Genomic DNA, 13014 nt, shown 5'->3' with positions numbered 1-13014 from the left:
ACATATTAATGTAACTAAATTCCTATACATAGGTACATGCTTTGAGTCCTAACAGTAATAGGGAGGAAAGTTGTTTCTTTGTGGAAGGAAGATCACACCTCACCTGGTCTGGAGAGAGAGAGGAGTCTCCACCGGCGTTCCTCTCCTGGTTCTGGGCTGATCGTTCATTTTTACAGGCACTGTGGTAGTCTGCCCGGCACTTGTTGACCTTCTCAAATAGTTTTGCCCAAGGCTTTTGTGCTTTCTTGAACAAGTCCTCAATATCTTTCTTTTCCTTTAGTTGTCCCATCATAGACTGGAAGAAAATGTTCATGTTTCAACAGAGTCAATGCATATATTAAACAAGAGAATAAATCACAGTAAACAATTCAACTAGGAGGCCTCACCTATTGATTTAAATGAATTCTCAAGAAACTAGATAAAACTATTAGAACTTGCATAATCTGTTAAAAATTGTGAAAGTCTCTGCTGCCTTTCTGTTTGCTTAAAAGGAAAAGAAAAAAAATACATTTGCAAATACTAACCATTAGAAATCCATTGAAAATTTGAAATATGAAGCTTTAGGCAACTAGACTGACACCTCCTGAAAACACAGGTCCCACCATATAGTGTGTGCTTCTCATCTACCTTTCCCTAGATTCTTTCTCTCATGTCTCAGAGGTTCAGGAAGAGGCAGGTGAAGTAAAGATCTCTCACTGCAGCTCACAAGAATGCCCAAGGATGTATATAAGACTGCCTTACCTTGTGATAGTTGTCTCTCTGCCACTGTTTGATGTTGCTGTGCACCTCATTCATAAGGTTCTCCTTGACATGGGTATGCAGCTCGTACCGGTGCTCTGCCTCCATCAGTACCCCCTTCCATGCAGCCTCCGTCGTGCCGTACTCTGGACCTGTTCAAGCCACACCGAAGGAAGGGGGAGAAGACCTGTGTCTACATGAACGGAGTGGAAATCAACTAATCTATGGTTCATTAAAAAAATAGAATGATGGTTTGGAAAATAAGAAAAGCATATATGTGTAGATATTTTAGTACATGATGGAGGCACATATGGGAAAGTAAATTGTCAGTGCATCTATTTTGACATTCAAGTACAATATGTTGGCTGCAAATAAATATTCTTGTCTCACATTCAACAGCACAATTTGAGAATAGTTATGTCAAATGATCATGATTTTCACAGCACTCTTATCTCTATGACTGTGCATTACAGTGAATGACTAAAAGTTTGTGCACATGAAAGAATTCCTTTAACAAATGAATGGATAAAATAAAGCAAATAATTGTCTTTGAAGGGTAAGATAAAAACTATTTAAAAGATCACATACAAATAAATATCATACTCTCAATGGGACTACAGCAACAGTGTCATCAGGAACTTTGAGGAAGTGTTCAGTCAAGTTCCACCAGTTTATATTTAAAGAATGAATGTAAAAGACACATTCTCGGACAACCCAACCTAATCAACCTCTGCAACAACAAAGCCAAGGACTATTTGTAAAGATTTTCAAGAATGAGTAACAAATAAGTCTTGCCTTTTTCTATTATGTTGTTCCATTTTTTTGCCCATTCCTTGAGACTCTTAGCATACATCTTCTCAATCTCTGCTCTCTCCGACACAAGTTTCATCAAGTCGTCACAAAGTCTGTTGCCATCTTCAATTCTTTTGGTTGTTCTTTTGTAGTTACCAATCTGTAAAATTAACATTAGTATTATGACAATGCATCTAACATTTCTGGACTCTTGAAGGAAGTACACAGACAGTCACAATCACAACACAGACAAATAGAAAGATAAGATTACATATTAGTGTTCAGCTCGTGCCAAGAAGCAAAGTCGCAAATCCTTAGGTTACATCTCATATCTATTCACTGCAAAATGAACAGATACCTGTACCCTGCCTAGGATTGAAACCCAAGATCTTTTGACTGAAAGTTGAGTGAGCTACACACACACACACACACACACACACCACTGAGCTATTATATGCACATGGCAGATGTATGCATTAAATAAAAACTAAAATGTCTACTTACTACAACTTCCCATACCTATGAATAACCACAAGTATGAAAACCCAATAAAAAGCATATACATTCTGGGTCCCCTAAACATATTTTCAGTGACAGAAGCATTACAGAGGTGATAAGAGGAGAAGACCAGGAACCAATTAAAAGAGAAAGGAGAAAACCAGCTGAGGGAAGATCAAGGGGAAGACAGAGAGGGGGATGGAGGGATGGAATTGTGGCAGAAATACAAAGGATGGGAGTCATAGAGGAAAATGTAAAGGACAGAAACAATTGGAGGAGACTCGTGCATGGCACCAACCCACCACTCTACGGAAATGGCCAAAGGAGAGGAAGAAGTAGCATAACTTACCTCCCAGAAGGAGTCTGTAGAGGTGTATATGGCGTTTTCATCGCTGTGGTGAGACATGGTGGTGGTGCACTGCCAAGCTGCCCTGCCACCTGCCTACCTGTCCTGCTGCTGCTGCTGCTGCTCTCCTCAGGGAGTATGGGCCTCTTGCTCTCCTGAAAATGATACAAATTAATTGACTGCCTGACCATCATCGCCTCAAACTCATCCGCATTCCTCACATGACTACAGAACTGTCATTTTACAGAAATCTATTACAGCAACATTTGCAAAATTTGGAAAATTTCCTAGAAAAAAAAAAAAAAAAACGGACACCTGAATCCTAATTGCCTCGCAAAATGTAATTTGTCGCCTCCGCGCGCTCCACACGGTAGCTGGATATACTAAGTAATGAATTTATGAGCTCCGTAGCGTGGATGACTGACTGACTGACTGGACGATGAGGGAAATGAGTCGGAGACAGTGTTGGCCGGACATTAGAGTGACTGACTGTGAGGTGTAAAGTAATGATCGACGCTGCATCTTAATGAGTGAACGACTGAATAGATACTGACAACGGAAGCGAGGTGGATAATGGAAGGATGCTGACAGAAAGGAGGCATGGGATGGGCAAGGGCAGAGGAGCAAGATATCAGAGTGGACGGTACAAAGCGGGAGGAGGAGGAGGAGGAGGAGGGAGGATAGTGGTCAACTGGGGGAGGGAGAGAGGGAGGGAGACACCTATTCGAACCGGACTGGCGGGAATACTATTATTACGTCACCAATCATTACGTCACTAGCGTCGCCATTGCCAAGGTCACCTCGCGTCTTCACCTTGGCCTTCCTCTTCTCTAATGCATTCCCTTCCTGCACATCACCCCCATCCCACCCCTGCTATGGCGTTGTCTCCAGATCTTCCTCTGGCTATCCTTTCCCGCACTGCCTCGCATCACTAACCCTCTCTCCTTTGCCATTCTATCACTATCATATTTCTCCTCTACTTTTCTTTTTTTCATTTGAGTGCATTAAGATGGTAGTAAACCTACAGTGAAGTACATTTTTTTTCTCTTCTATTCAATACTTTCCAACTTAAGGGCAACGGACTTATTTATTTTTTCTCTCACTGCTGCAGTTACTTTACTTGTATATTAGTGCAGCACAAGAGGTCTAACATGCTTTGCTGTCGACCCCTGACGCGAAGACACAAGAGTGTTGCGCAACAAATCCTCGCCTTGGGCCTGAGATGTGATTTCACTGTCAGGGAATGCTTGTAGGGTGTGACCGGGCGTGCGTGCGTGTGTGTGGGTACCTGCCCTGTCTCTGGTATCTTTCCTAGCAAGAGAGGTGTGGTATTTTCACAAATACCGTTGGTAACTTCTCTTCTACGTATATGTTGAAAGAAAAGGTTCAGAGGAAACGATTTTCTTAATTTCTATACGTCTGTGGCATTCTCATTCCTTTACATATTTCATGATTTGAATATGAAACGTTGATAACTTAACAAATGGTAATGATATTTACTACCATCATCAACGTTACAATACTTTCGAGCATATCCGGAGGAAACGGCGTCCCTTTCACGTACCCAACATTCCCCGCACACGCGCAGGGACACCGTCTATATTTAGCACTCATAAGCAAGCACGCGGTCGTTTCAAGGTCGTGTTTCAGAGTCAGGAAAAGAAAGCAATAAAAGTGGAATTCACAGCGTCATCTACCTCACCTGTATAGCGAGGGACACACGAGGCCACCTTGCAAGTGACAGCCAACACACCCAGAGGCGTGAGCAACTACCAATATAGGGAGTGAGTTGCTGTTTATGACCGCCAGGAATGTTCAGCGCCTTGAGGGAAGGAAGCATCGCGTTTATCAGCGGAGATAAAACAACTATGTACGCTCACAGGCACTCATGTCACAGCGCAGGGATTTCTCACCGGCAGATTATTGTAACGAGTGAGTCTGCACCAAGGTTCCCGCCCTGGTGAGAAATGTAACGCTTTCCGCCAAGCCAAACACCTGCACACGCCCTCCCTTCCTGCTCTCGCCACACTTGCTCTGACTAAACAAATAATTATCTTTTATGAGAGAATCTTGCCCACATCTAAATAACTAAGAGAGTCTGACTGTCTGTTTGTCTCGCGTCATCACGGGGCTGAAGCTCAATCTGAGGGTTACACCAGTGTTCACTAGCTTAGAATGGTAATACAGTGCATAATACCAAGTTCCATATTAACGAGATACATACTTATGCTAGTTAACGAAACAAATTATCTGCCGCGATGTTATTACTATTATTATTATTATTATTATTATTATTATTATTATTATTATTATTATTATTATTATTATTATTTTTATTTTTTATCGTTGTCGTCGTTATTATTATTATGGGCATTACAACTGTTATCACCACCACCATCACCACCACCATCACTACCACAGTCATCATAATTATCATTAATATGCGTGATATCACTTAACTGCAGTCACTGTGGACGTATATACTTGTCTTGCCTCAGGATTCGCTCGGTTCTAAGCAAATTTACTCAAAAATTGCTTAAAGAAATTTAGGACTTTACTCAGGAACAATTTTCATTTATAATCAAACACACAGCAGACATTTAATTCGCATTGCTTCTTCAATATGCTCAATGAAGAACACACCTTATTACTACTCATTACTGCAAAACTTAAGACTGTCTTTCTTATTCGTCCTGCAGTGGCTTCAATAATCATCAGGCATTCTGGCACACACACACTCACTCTCTCTCTCTCTCTCTCTCTCTCTCTCTCTCTCTCTCTCTCTCTCTCTCTCTCTCTCTCTCTCTCTCTGGTCGCCACTACAACAGGAATGAACCGCAAAATGACCTCATCAGGGCGGCAATCTAATCAACACTACTGCAACCTCAACGCAATCTCCATCAATACAAACCAAGTGACTCACCCCACCTGGCAGCCTCCTCACCTATGTCACCGGAAGCAGTACAGGTGAGTCACCCTCGATAAGAAGTTAATGGGATATGAGCAACGTGGAAAAATCAAGGGGGTGGGATGGGTGAAAAAAGTGATTATTAGGTAAGTTTGGGAAAGTAATTTGATATTGCATGAAGAAGAATAGGGAAGGAAATGAAAAGTTGCGCGTGGAAAAAGGAAATTAAGAAAAGAAATTAGGACATGAAAGTGAAGGAAATTAAGGTTTGACATGATGAAGGGAATAAGTTAATAATGTGAGAGAGAAAGAAATGAAGAAAAACAGGGAAAAATAGGTATGAACAAGAAGAAAATGAAGAAAAGTTAGACTGAGGAAAAAAAAGAAAAATGACAGTAAAGAAAAGAGGTAAGAGAAAGAAAAGGAGAAAAAAGAAGAAAAAAGAAGACAACAACCACAACAACAACAGCAACAACGACACAAGTTATCAGTAAGCAAGATTTCCCAATCCCACCTCGATGATAAGGAGCAGCGCGGCGCGAATATTAAAGGCAAACTAATGACTGGTGCTGTACAAACAGAATACACACACACAATACTTGGCGAGAAATTGCTCCCCCTCCTTCCCCCGTGGTAATTAGAAACATTTCATTTGGCAAACACTAGCGGGCGACAAAGGACTTGCCCACAAAACGCACCCACCAACCAACCAAATTACTAACTGCACACACACACACACACACACACACACACACGCACACAAAACTCTTCTCATGCTTTTCCATATCCCCCCCCACCTCTCTCTCTCTCTCTCTCTCTCTCTCTCTCTCTCTCTCTCTCTCTCTCTCTCTCTCTCTCTCTCTCTCTCTCAAGGATGGTGCAGTCCCTCCTTCCCTCCTCGTCAGGAAGACCTCAACAAGACCTCATTATCACACCCACGGCACCCCTCTTCTCTCTCTCTCTCTCTCTCTCTCTCTCTCTCTCTCTCTCTCTCTCTCTCTCTCTCTCTCTCAATGCGTGTGGGGATAAGGGAAGAGAAAGAGAGGGACGGGAGGAAAGAGATCAGGTGAAGGGGGAAAATCCTTCATCCGGCATCTCTCTCTCTCTCTCTCTCTCTCTCTCTCTCTCTCTCTCTCTCTCTCTCTCTCTCTCTCTCTCTCTCTCTCTCTCTCCTGTCATCTTCCATCTTCCCTATTTCTCTCCCTCCCACACACTGCATGCGTCATTCCCTCCGTTCAATGCCCGACCTTTAGACACACACACACACACACACACACACACACACAGGAAGATGGTCAACCTTGTTCATCCTCTCCGTACAAGTCTCTCTCTCTCTCTCTCTCTCTCTCTCTCTCTCTCTCTCTCTCTCTCTCTCTCTCTCTCTCTCTGACAGGAGTGAGGGATGGCATAAGGAGAGAGAAGTTTAGTGGGAGAAAAGTGGGGAGAGAAAAATTACTTCCGCACCATTGCTCTCTCTCTCTCTCTCTCTCTCTCTCTCTCTCTCTCTCCTAACATTCTTCCACGACCACCATCACTTCTTCCCTTCCTAATCACCACCACCACCACCACCACCACTACCACTATCACCACTACCACGCTTTCATTATCCAACACCTACTTATATTACGTTATGTAGCTTATTAAAGGGGCTAATGGGTATGCTGCTGCTTGTTCTTTCTTTTGTGTTCATCTGTGTTCCCTTCCCGTCACCAGCAACGCCTCCCGGGATGTCAGAAGGAAAGAGGAATACCAAATGAAGGGGAAAGAGGATGGAGATGTTTTTATGTACATTTTTTCCCTCGTATATTCAAGTTGTATCTCTCTCTCTCTCTCTCTCTCTCTCTCTCTCTCTCTCTCTCTCTCTCTCTCTTCCAGTCGTGTAATGGGAAGGAAAGGAACGAGGAGGATACAGAGACAAGAGAAAGATATAGGACAAGGTCATGCCATTCTCTCTCTCTCTCTCTCTCTCTCTCTCTCTCTCTCTCTCTCTCTCTCTCTCTCTCTCTCTCTCTCTCTCTCTCTCTCTCTTCCAGTCGTGTAATGGGAAGGAAAGGAACGAGGAGGATACAGAGACAAGAGAAAGATATAGGACAAGGTCATGCCATTCTCTCTCTCTCTCTCTCTCTCTCTCTCTCTCTCTCTCTCTCTCTCTCTCTCTCTCTCTCTCTCTCTCTCTCTCTCTCTCTCTCTAATGTAAGGTAAGGTTAGGTTATATTAAGGTATGTTACGCTACGTCAATCTAAGTTAAGTAGTCATGTTAAGTTAGGATACAAACCTCAGCCACTAACCTTAGCCTCCATTTCTCCCGTTATTAAATACAGTTATGACAAGTTAAATAAGATAAAACCCACAGCCAGTAACCATTTTGCATATACAAGTACCCACCACAAGCTACCCTAACCACCTCTTCACCCCCAACCTATGCCTGATTTCCTCCACATCTCCACCAGTTAGGTACAAGCTATAACCAGTGGCAACACCTTCATCTGTCTTGCATATACAAGTACCCACCCACATGCTACCCTAACCAACTCTTCACCCTCAACTTATACCTGATCTCCGTCACCTCTCCACCTGTCTAGCTCATCCATAGGTCCCTTAACACCTGTCGCAAAGGGTACTGGTCGTTATCTCCTCATAAAACGAAGCAATTATGGGCAGTCACTGATATAAGACTCTCGGACAATCACTCAGCCGGCCTTGTGTGTGTGTGTGATTCGGGTAAGTGGATGAAAGACTGGCTAAATGGGGAGAAAAGGAGAGGAGATGAATAGGGTTAGCGAGGGAGAGGCGCGGGAGAGTGAGTGACGAACGGCGGCCGGGAGAGTGAGGGAGAGGCGAGGTACGGGAGGCGCGTAAATGGGAGAACAGGTGAGTGGGCGGAGGTGGGCGGAGCAGGGCGGAGGCGGGCCGAGTTTAGCACACAATGGAAGGGACACACACACACACACACACACACACACACACAGTAGAACCATATCATCGCCTCATCAAAACACAACACACGGGAGTATATATAAAAAAAAAAAAAACGTGTAATATAATGGAAAAAGAATAAAATCAATCAATAAAATACGAGTAATAATGAAACGAAACAATGATGCCCAATAACCAAACAATCAGGAATTCCTACACTTACACCTCAAACCCACTACAGTAGGGACACTTACACACTTCACACTGGCAGCATAAATATTCCACGTGTGCTCATATATACTTAGCAAACATGAGCCGTTCGTACCGAAGCGCGGGAAGCATTGCTCAGTGCATTTACAGGAACAGCGGGCGGTGCGTCGTGGCAGGGTTGCGTCGAGGGAAGAAGGTCGAAGTAAGAACGCTTCGAGTCAGAAAATAAGGGAAAAACTGAAGAGATTGGTAAGATATTCGTGAGTGTGAGAAAAGAGGAGGAAACGTGAATGAGTCAGTGGGTTATCAAATTAGGGAACGAGCGGGTGAATAAGGGTGTGAAAAAGGTTAGAGAAAGATCTGTGAGGAGTCAAATGAGTTAGTATGTGCAAGTATGTGGCTGTGAGTAAATTAATGGTAAAAGGTGAAATGAAAGAAAGATCCGTGATATGAGTGAAAAATGTTAGAGAAAGAAATATCCATGAGGGAATAAGTGAGTCTGATCAATGGCTTAGTATGTAAGAGCATGAATGTGTGAATAAATTAATACAAAGGGTAAGAAGAAAGATCCATGAGTAGAGTCAATAGGAAAATAAGGAAGGTTGAGTGCGTGAGTGAGCGAGTGAGTGAGAAGAAGAGTTACGAAGGATACGTGAGTGTGAATCAAATGGAGGAGCAAGTATGGGGGAAAGAGAGAGAGAGAGAGAGAGAGAGAGAGAGAGAGAGAGAGAGAGAGAGAGAGAGAGAGAGAGAGAGAGAGAGAGAGAGAGAGAGAATCAATAAGCCAGATACGTGAGTGACTAACGGAGCGAGGGATGATTATACTCGTAAATAAGAGTTCAGAATTATAATGATACTAATAAAAAAATAAAAAGAGACTGAATGAAAAAGTTAAGAGAGAAAAGGATACGTGAGAAAATGAGGAAAAAGAGAGAAAAGAGATGATGACATAATTGTTCACAAATAATTACTTTTAAGACACAAAGGAAATAATGTCGCGTAGAGCAATTTAATTCAGACAGCAACATTTTTCATACTTAGGACGCAACGAAACACTTAACATTTTAAAATACAGCTGCAGTAATCATAATAACATCTTCCCTTCCTTCCTTCCTTTTCTCCTTCCTATTAATCATAAAAATACCCTTCCTTCCTTCCTTTCTTCCTTCCTTTTCTCCTTTCCTCCTTCCTGTTAATCATAATAACACCCTTCCTTCCTTCCTTCCTTTCTTCCTTCCTTCCTTCCTTCCTCGTCGCTCTACAGCAAATGCACCTTTAATTAACGCTAGGTGTAAATGATGATGATGACAAGGATGATGATGATGATGATAATGACGATGATGATAATGATGATAATAATGACACTGTTTTTCCTCTCAAGTTTTAATGAATTTCTTTGCCGTTTCGCATAATTTTGCCTCTGATTGCATCTTCCCGATCAATAAACCTTCAGACCTTAATTACATGGCGCGCACACACACACACACACACACACACACACACCTAACCGCATGCCTCTCTCTCTCTCTCTCTCTCTCTCTCTCTGTGTGTGTGTGTGTGTGTGTGTGTGTGTGTGTGTGTGTGACGACAACACCCCCCCCCCTCTCTCTCTCTCTCTCTCTCTCTCTCTCTCTCTCTCTCTCTCTCTCTCTCTCTTGTGACTCGCACAGTGCGTGGTCGGAATATTAAACACATCCCCCCCTACTCAGCTTCCCCCTCCCCTTACCATCTTTACGACCCCCTTCCTCCCGCCTCTACCTCCCCTCCACCTCCCATGACCCCAGAGCTAACCAGCTGCCCCTACCCACCTGCTATGCCTCCTCCTCCTCTTCCTCCTCTTAGCTAACCCTCGACTCACACCACAGCATCTTCTCTCCTCCTCCTCCATCAACCCACACCATAACATCTCCCTTCCTCCTCCTCCTCCTCCTCCTCCATCACTTAGCTAACTCTCAACCCACACTGTAGCTTCTCCCCCGCCTCCTCTCCTTCCTCCTTACTTCCTCCTCCACTCCTTTGCTAACTCCTCCTCCTCCTCCTCCTCCTCCTCTTCTTCCCAACTTAGCTAACCTTCAACCTACAGGATAGCATCTCCTCCTTCCACCTCCACTGAAGCCAGTATCGCCTCTTGTACTCTCCTCCTCCTTCTCCTCCACTTCCTACAAACTGATTCCATTCCTCCTGCACTGAGAAGGATGTTCCTCTCCCACCCAATCCCTGACAATCTTCCTCCTCCTCCTTCGCAGCCTCGAGCATGACCTCAAGGGTTCAAGAATGACCTGCCCTTGTCCCTCGTCAGCTCAAGACCCGCAATCTAGGCCACCCGTCCCCCTCCCCCCAGGACACCCTCAGGACCTCTTCTCTCGCCAGTTAGTTCGCCAACCCTCAAGGTCGACGGGGGCGCGGCGCAGGAGGAGGAGGAGGAGGAGGAGGAGGAGGAGGAGGAGGAGGAGGAGGAGGAGGAGGAGTGTGTGGGCCGTGCGTCGCCTAGCAGGTGCACAGGGAGGGGTGGGGGAGGAGAAGGAAGAGGAGAGAGGAGGGACAGGGAGAGCAAGGGAGAGGGGACAGGGAAGCAGTAGTAGTAGTAGTAGTAGTAGTAGTAGTAGTAGTAGTAGTAGTAGTAGTAGTAGTAGAGTTAGTTCATTGTGTATGTGAATGGAGAGAGAGAGAGAGAGAGAGAGAGAGAGAGAGAGAGAGAGAGAGAGAGAGAGAGAGAGAGAGAGAGAGAGAGAGAGAGAGAGAGAGAGAGAGAGAGAGAGAGAGAGAGAGACCTCACCTCATTACCACACACTACAACCACCACCACCACCATCACTGTGTTCCTTCATCACCAATACTTCTAGAGTAACCGCTATTTAATTCTCGAGAGGCAGAGGTGTCGCATTCCTGAAGGCTGATGGAGGAGGAGGAGGAGGAGGAGGAGGAGGAGGAGGAGGAGGTCTCTCATTGTGTGCCCAAGGACCTCTTCCTAAGGTCATTATAATCTGGTCCTACAAGTCTTCCTGTCCTTAAAATCCTTCTTTTTTTTTCTATTATTCCTCTTCTTTATCTTCTTCCTCCTGTTCTTCGTCTTTCTCTTCTTTCTTAAGCTTCTGTCTTTCTTCATTTCCTTCTCTCATACTCATAACCTTCAACCATTATATTCCTCCTTATCTTCTATTTTTTTTTTCAAATTTCCTTTCTTCTCTCCTTCATGTTAAGAACGGTTCCTTCATTCCTATTTTTTTTTATCATACAGTTTTTACTCTTCCCTTCCTTAAACCATTTTTCTTATTCCCTATTATCCATCAGTCTAATCTTATTCTTTCCTTTCCTTCCCTCCTTCCTGCTTCCTTCTTCTCTTCTTGCTTATTCTGACTATCGTACACCTCTTTTTCCTTTTTTATTCCGGGTCACCTTCCTGCTCTTCTTCTTTGGTTTTATCTTCATCTCGCTCCTTTTTATCTTCTCTCTTCCTGCTTCTTTTACTTCCTCCTGCTTATCCAGACAATCTTGCGCCTCGTCTGGTCTTCCCTGTCCTGAAGTCAATGTCTTCTTATTCTTCTTATTCAGTTTTCCATTTCAAGTTTTCAGTTTTTATTCTTTATGCAAATCTTTTCACTTCTCCTTCCATTTTTCTCTCTTCAGCATTACTAATCTTTACGGAATGTGTTTTCTTCTTCAGTTTTCTTGAATTATCTTTGTTTTCTCGTATAATCTTCCTTCCCTTCTTCTTTTCTGTGCCTCCTTTCCCTCTTCTTTCTCCCTACTTCCACCTCTCTTCTTAATATGCCTTCACCTTCTTCCTCCTCCTCCTCCTCCTCCTCCTCTCCCTTCTCTACCACTTCTTCTCCCTCATCTTCCTCTACTCTTTATCTCCTGTTTCCCTACCACCATCTTCCCTTCTCACAAACACAGATCCATTTTCTCACTCTTCTTTTTCTTCTTCCCCCAACGCCCCTTCTACTTCCCACTTCTCTCTTCCCTCTCTCCAACACTTACCCAATCTCGCCTCAACCCTTCCACCACGCCTCACCTGCAACACAAAGAAACACGCATTAGTAACACAGAAAACATAAGCAGTCCACCTGGGCAAGGCAATTAACAGGTACTTCAAACAGGATCACAATACGTGCCTATCTTTACCAGTCAGTCAACTTTTTTTTTTAGCTTCCCCTTTCTTCCATTTTTTGTACGTAAAGAAAACGGTATCACAAAACTGGATTATAATGAAATGACGTGTACTTTCTCCTTCCAGATGAAAGTAGTCGCGGAGAGAGAGAGAGAGAGAGAGAGAGAGAGAGAGAGAGAGAGAGAGAGAGAGAGAGAGAGAGAGAGAGAGAGAGAGAGAGAGAGAGAGAGAGCAAATGAGTACGAAGGAAAGAAGGAAAAGAAAGATAAAAATAGATGCAAAAAAGGGAGGGAAGGAAGAGACAGAGGGGAGAAGGAAACGAATAGGGAAGAAGGAAAGGAAGGAAGGAGGGAAAAAGGCACGGAAGGAAGGAGGGAAGAAAGAAGGAAACGAGGGAGCAGGGATGGTTAGAGCAGCCAGGGTGAGAGGGGAGGGGAGGGGAGGGGAGGGAAGAGTGAGTTAGGGAGAGTGAGGGAAGGAAAAATTGTGTTATGA

General features: G+C 43.9%; 1 protein-coding gene across 7 annotated transcripts in view; it reads right to left on the bottom strand.

Annotated features, from left to right (window-relative positions):
• Nucleotides 1-13014, bottom strand: part of LOC135110649 (protein kinase C and casein kinase substrate in neurons protein 2-like) — a 158933-nt gene that overhangs the window by 19455 nt on the left and 126464 nt on the right. For 5 of the 7 annotated variants that reach the window (XM_064023189.1, XM_064023194.1, XM_064023195.1 and 2 more), the window contains 4 exons: nucleotides 2378-2529; nucleotides 1534-1690; nucleotides 742-890; nucleotides 104-295 (listed from right to left, as the gene is read on the bottom strand). In XM_064023189.1, coding sequence (XP_063879259.1) covers nucleotides 104-295; nucleotides 742-890; nucleotides 1534-1690; nucleotides 2378-2434 — 555 coding nt within the window. In that variant the 5' untranslated portion in view covers nucleotides 2435-2529. Of the gene's footprint in view, nucleotides 1-103; nucleotides 296-741; nucleotides 891-1533; nucleotides 1691-2377; nucleotides 2530-2928; nucleotides 2950-12389; nucleotides 12424-13014 lie in introns of those variants that run through there. The other 2 variants (XM_064023191.1, XM_064023192.1) reach the window with 2 other exon arrangements.

The sequence above is a fragment of the Scylla paramamosain genome, chromosome 20, assembly GCF_035594125.1.
Source record: "Scylla paramamosain isolate STU-SP2022 chromosome 20, ASM3559412v1, whole genome shotgun sequence".
NCBI lineage: Eukaryota > Metazoa > Arthropoda > Malacostraca > Decapoda > Portunidae > Scylla > Scylla paramamosain.
The sequence above is the reverse complement of the archived record's forward strand: the minus strand, read 5'-3'. Positions and strand labels throughout refer to the sequence as shown.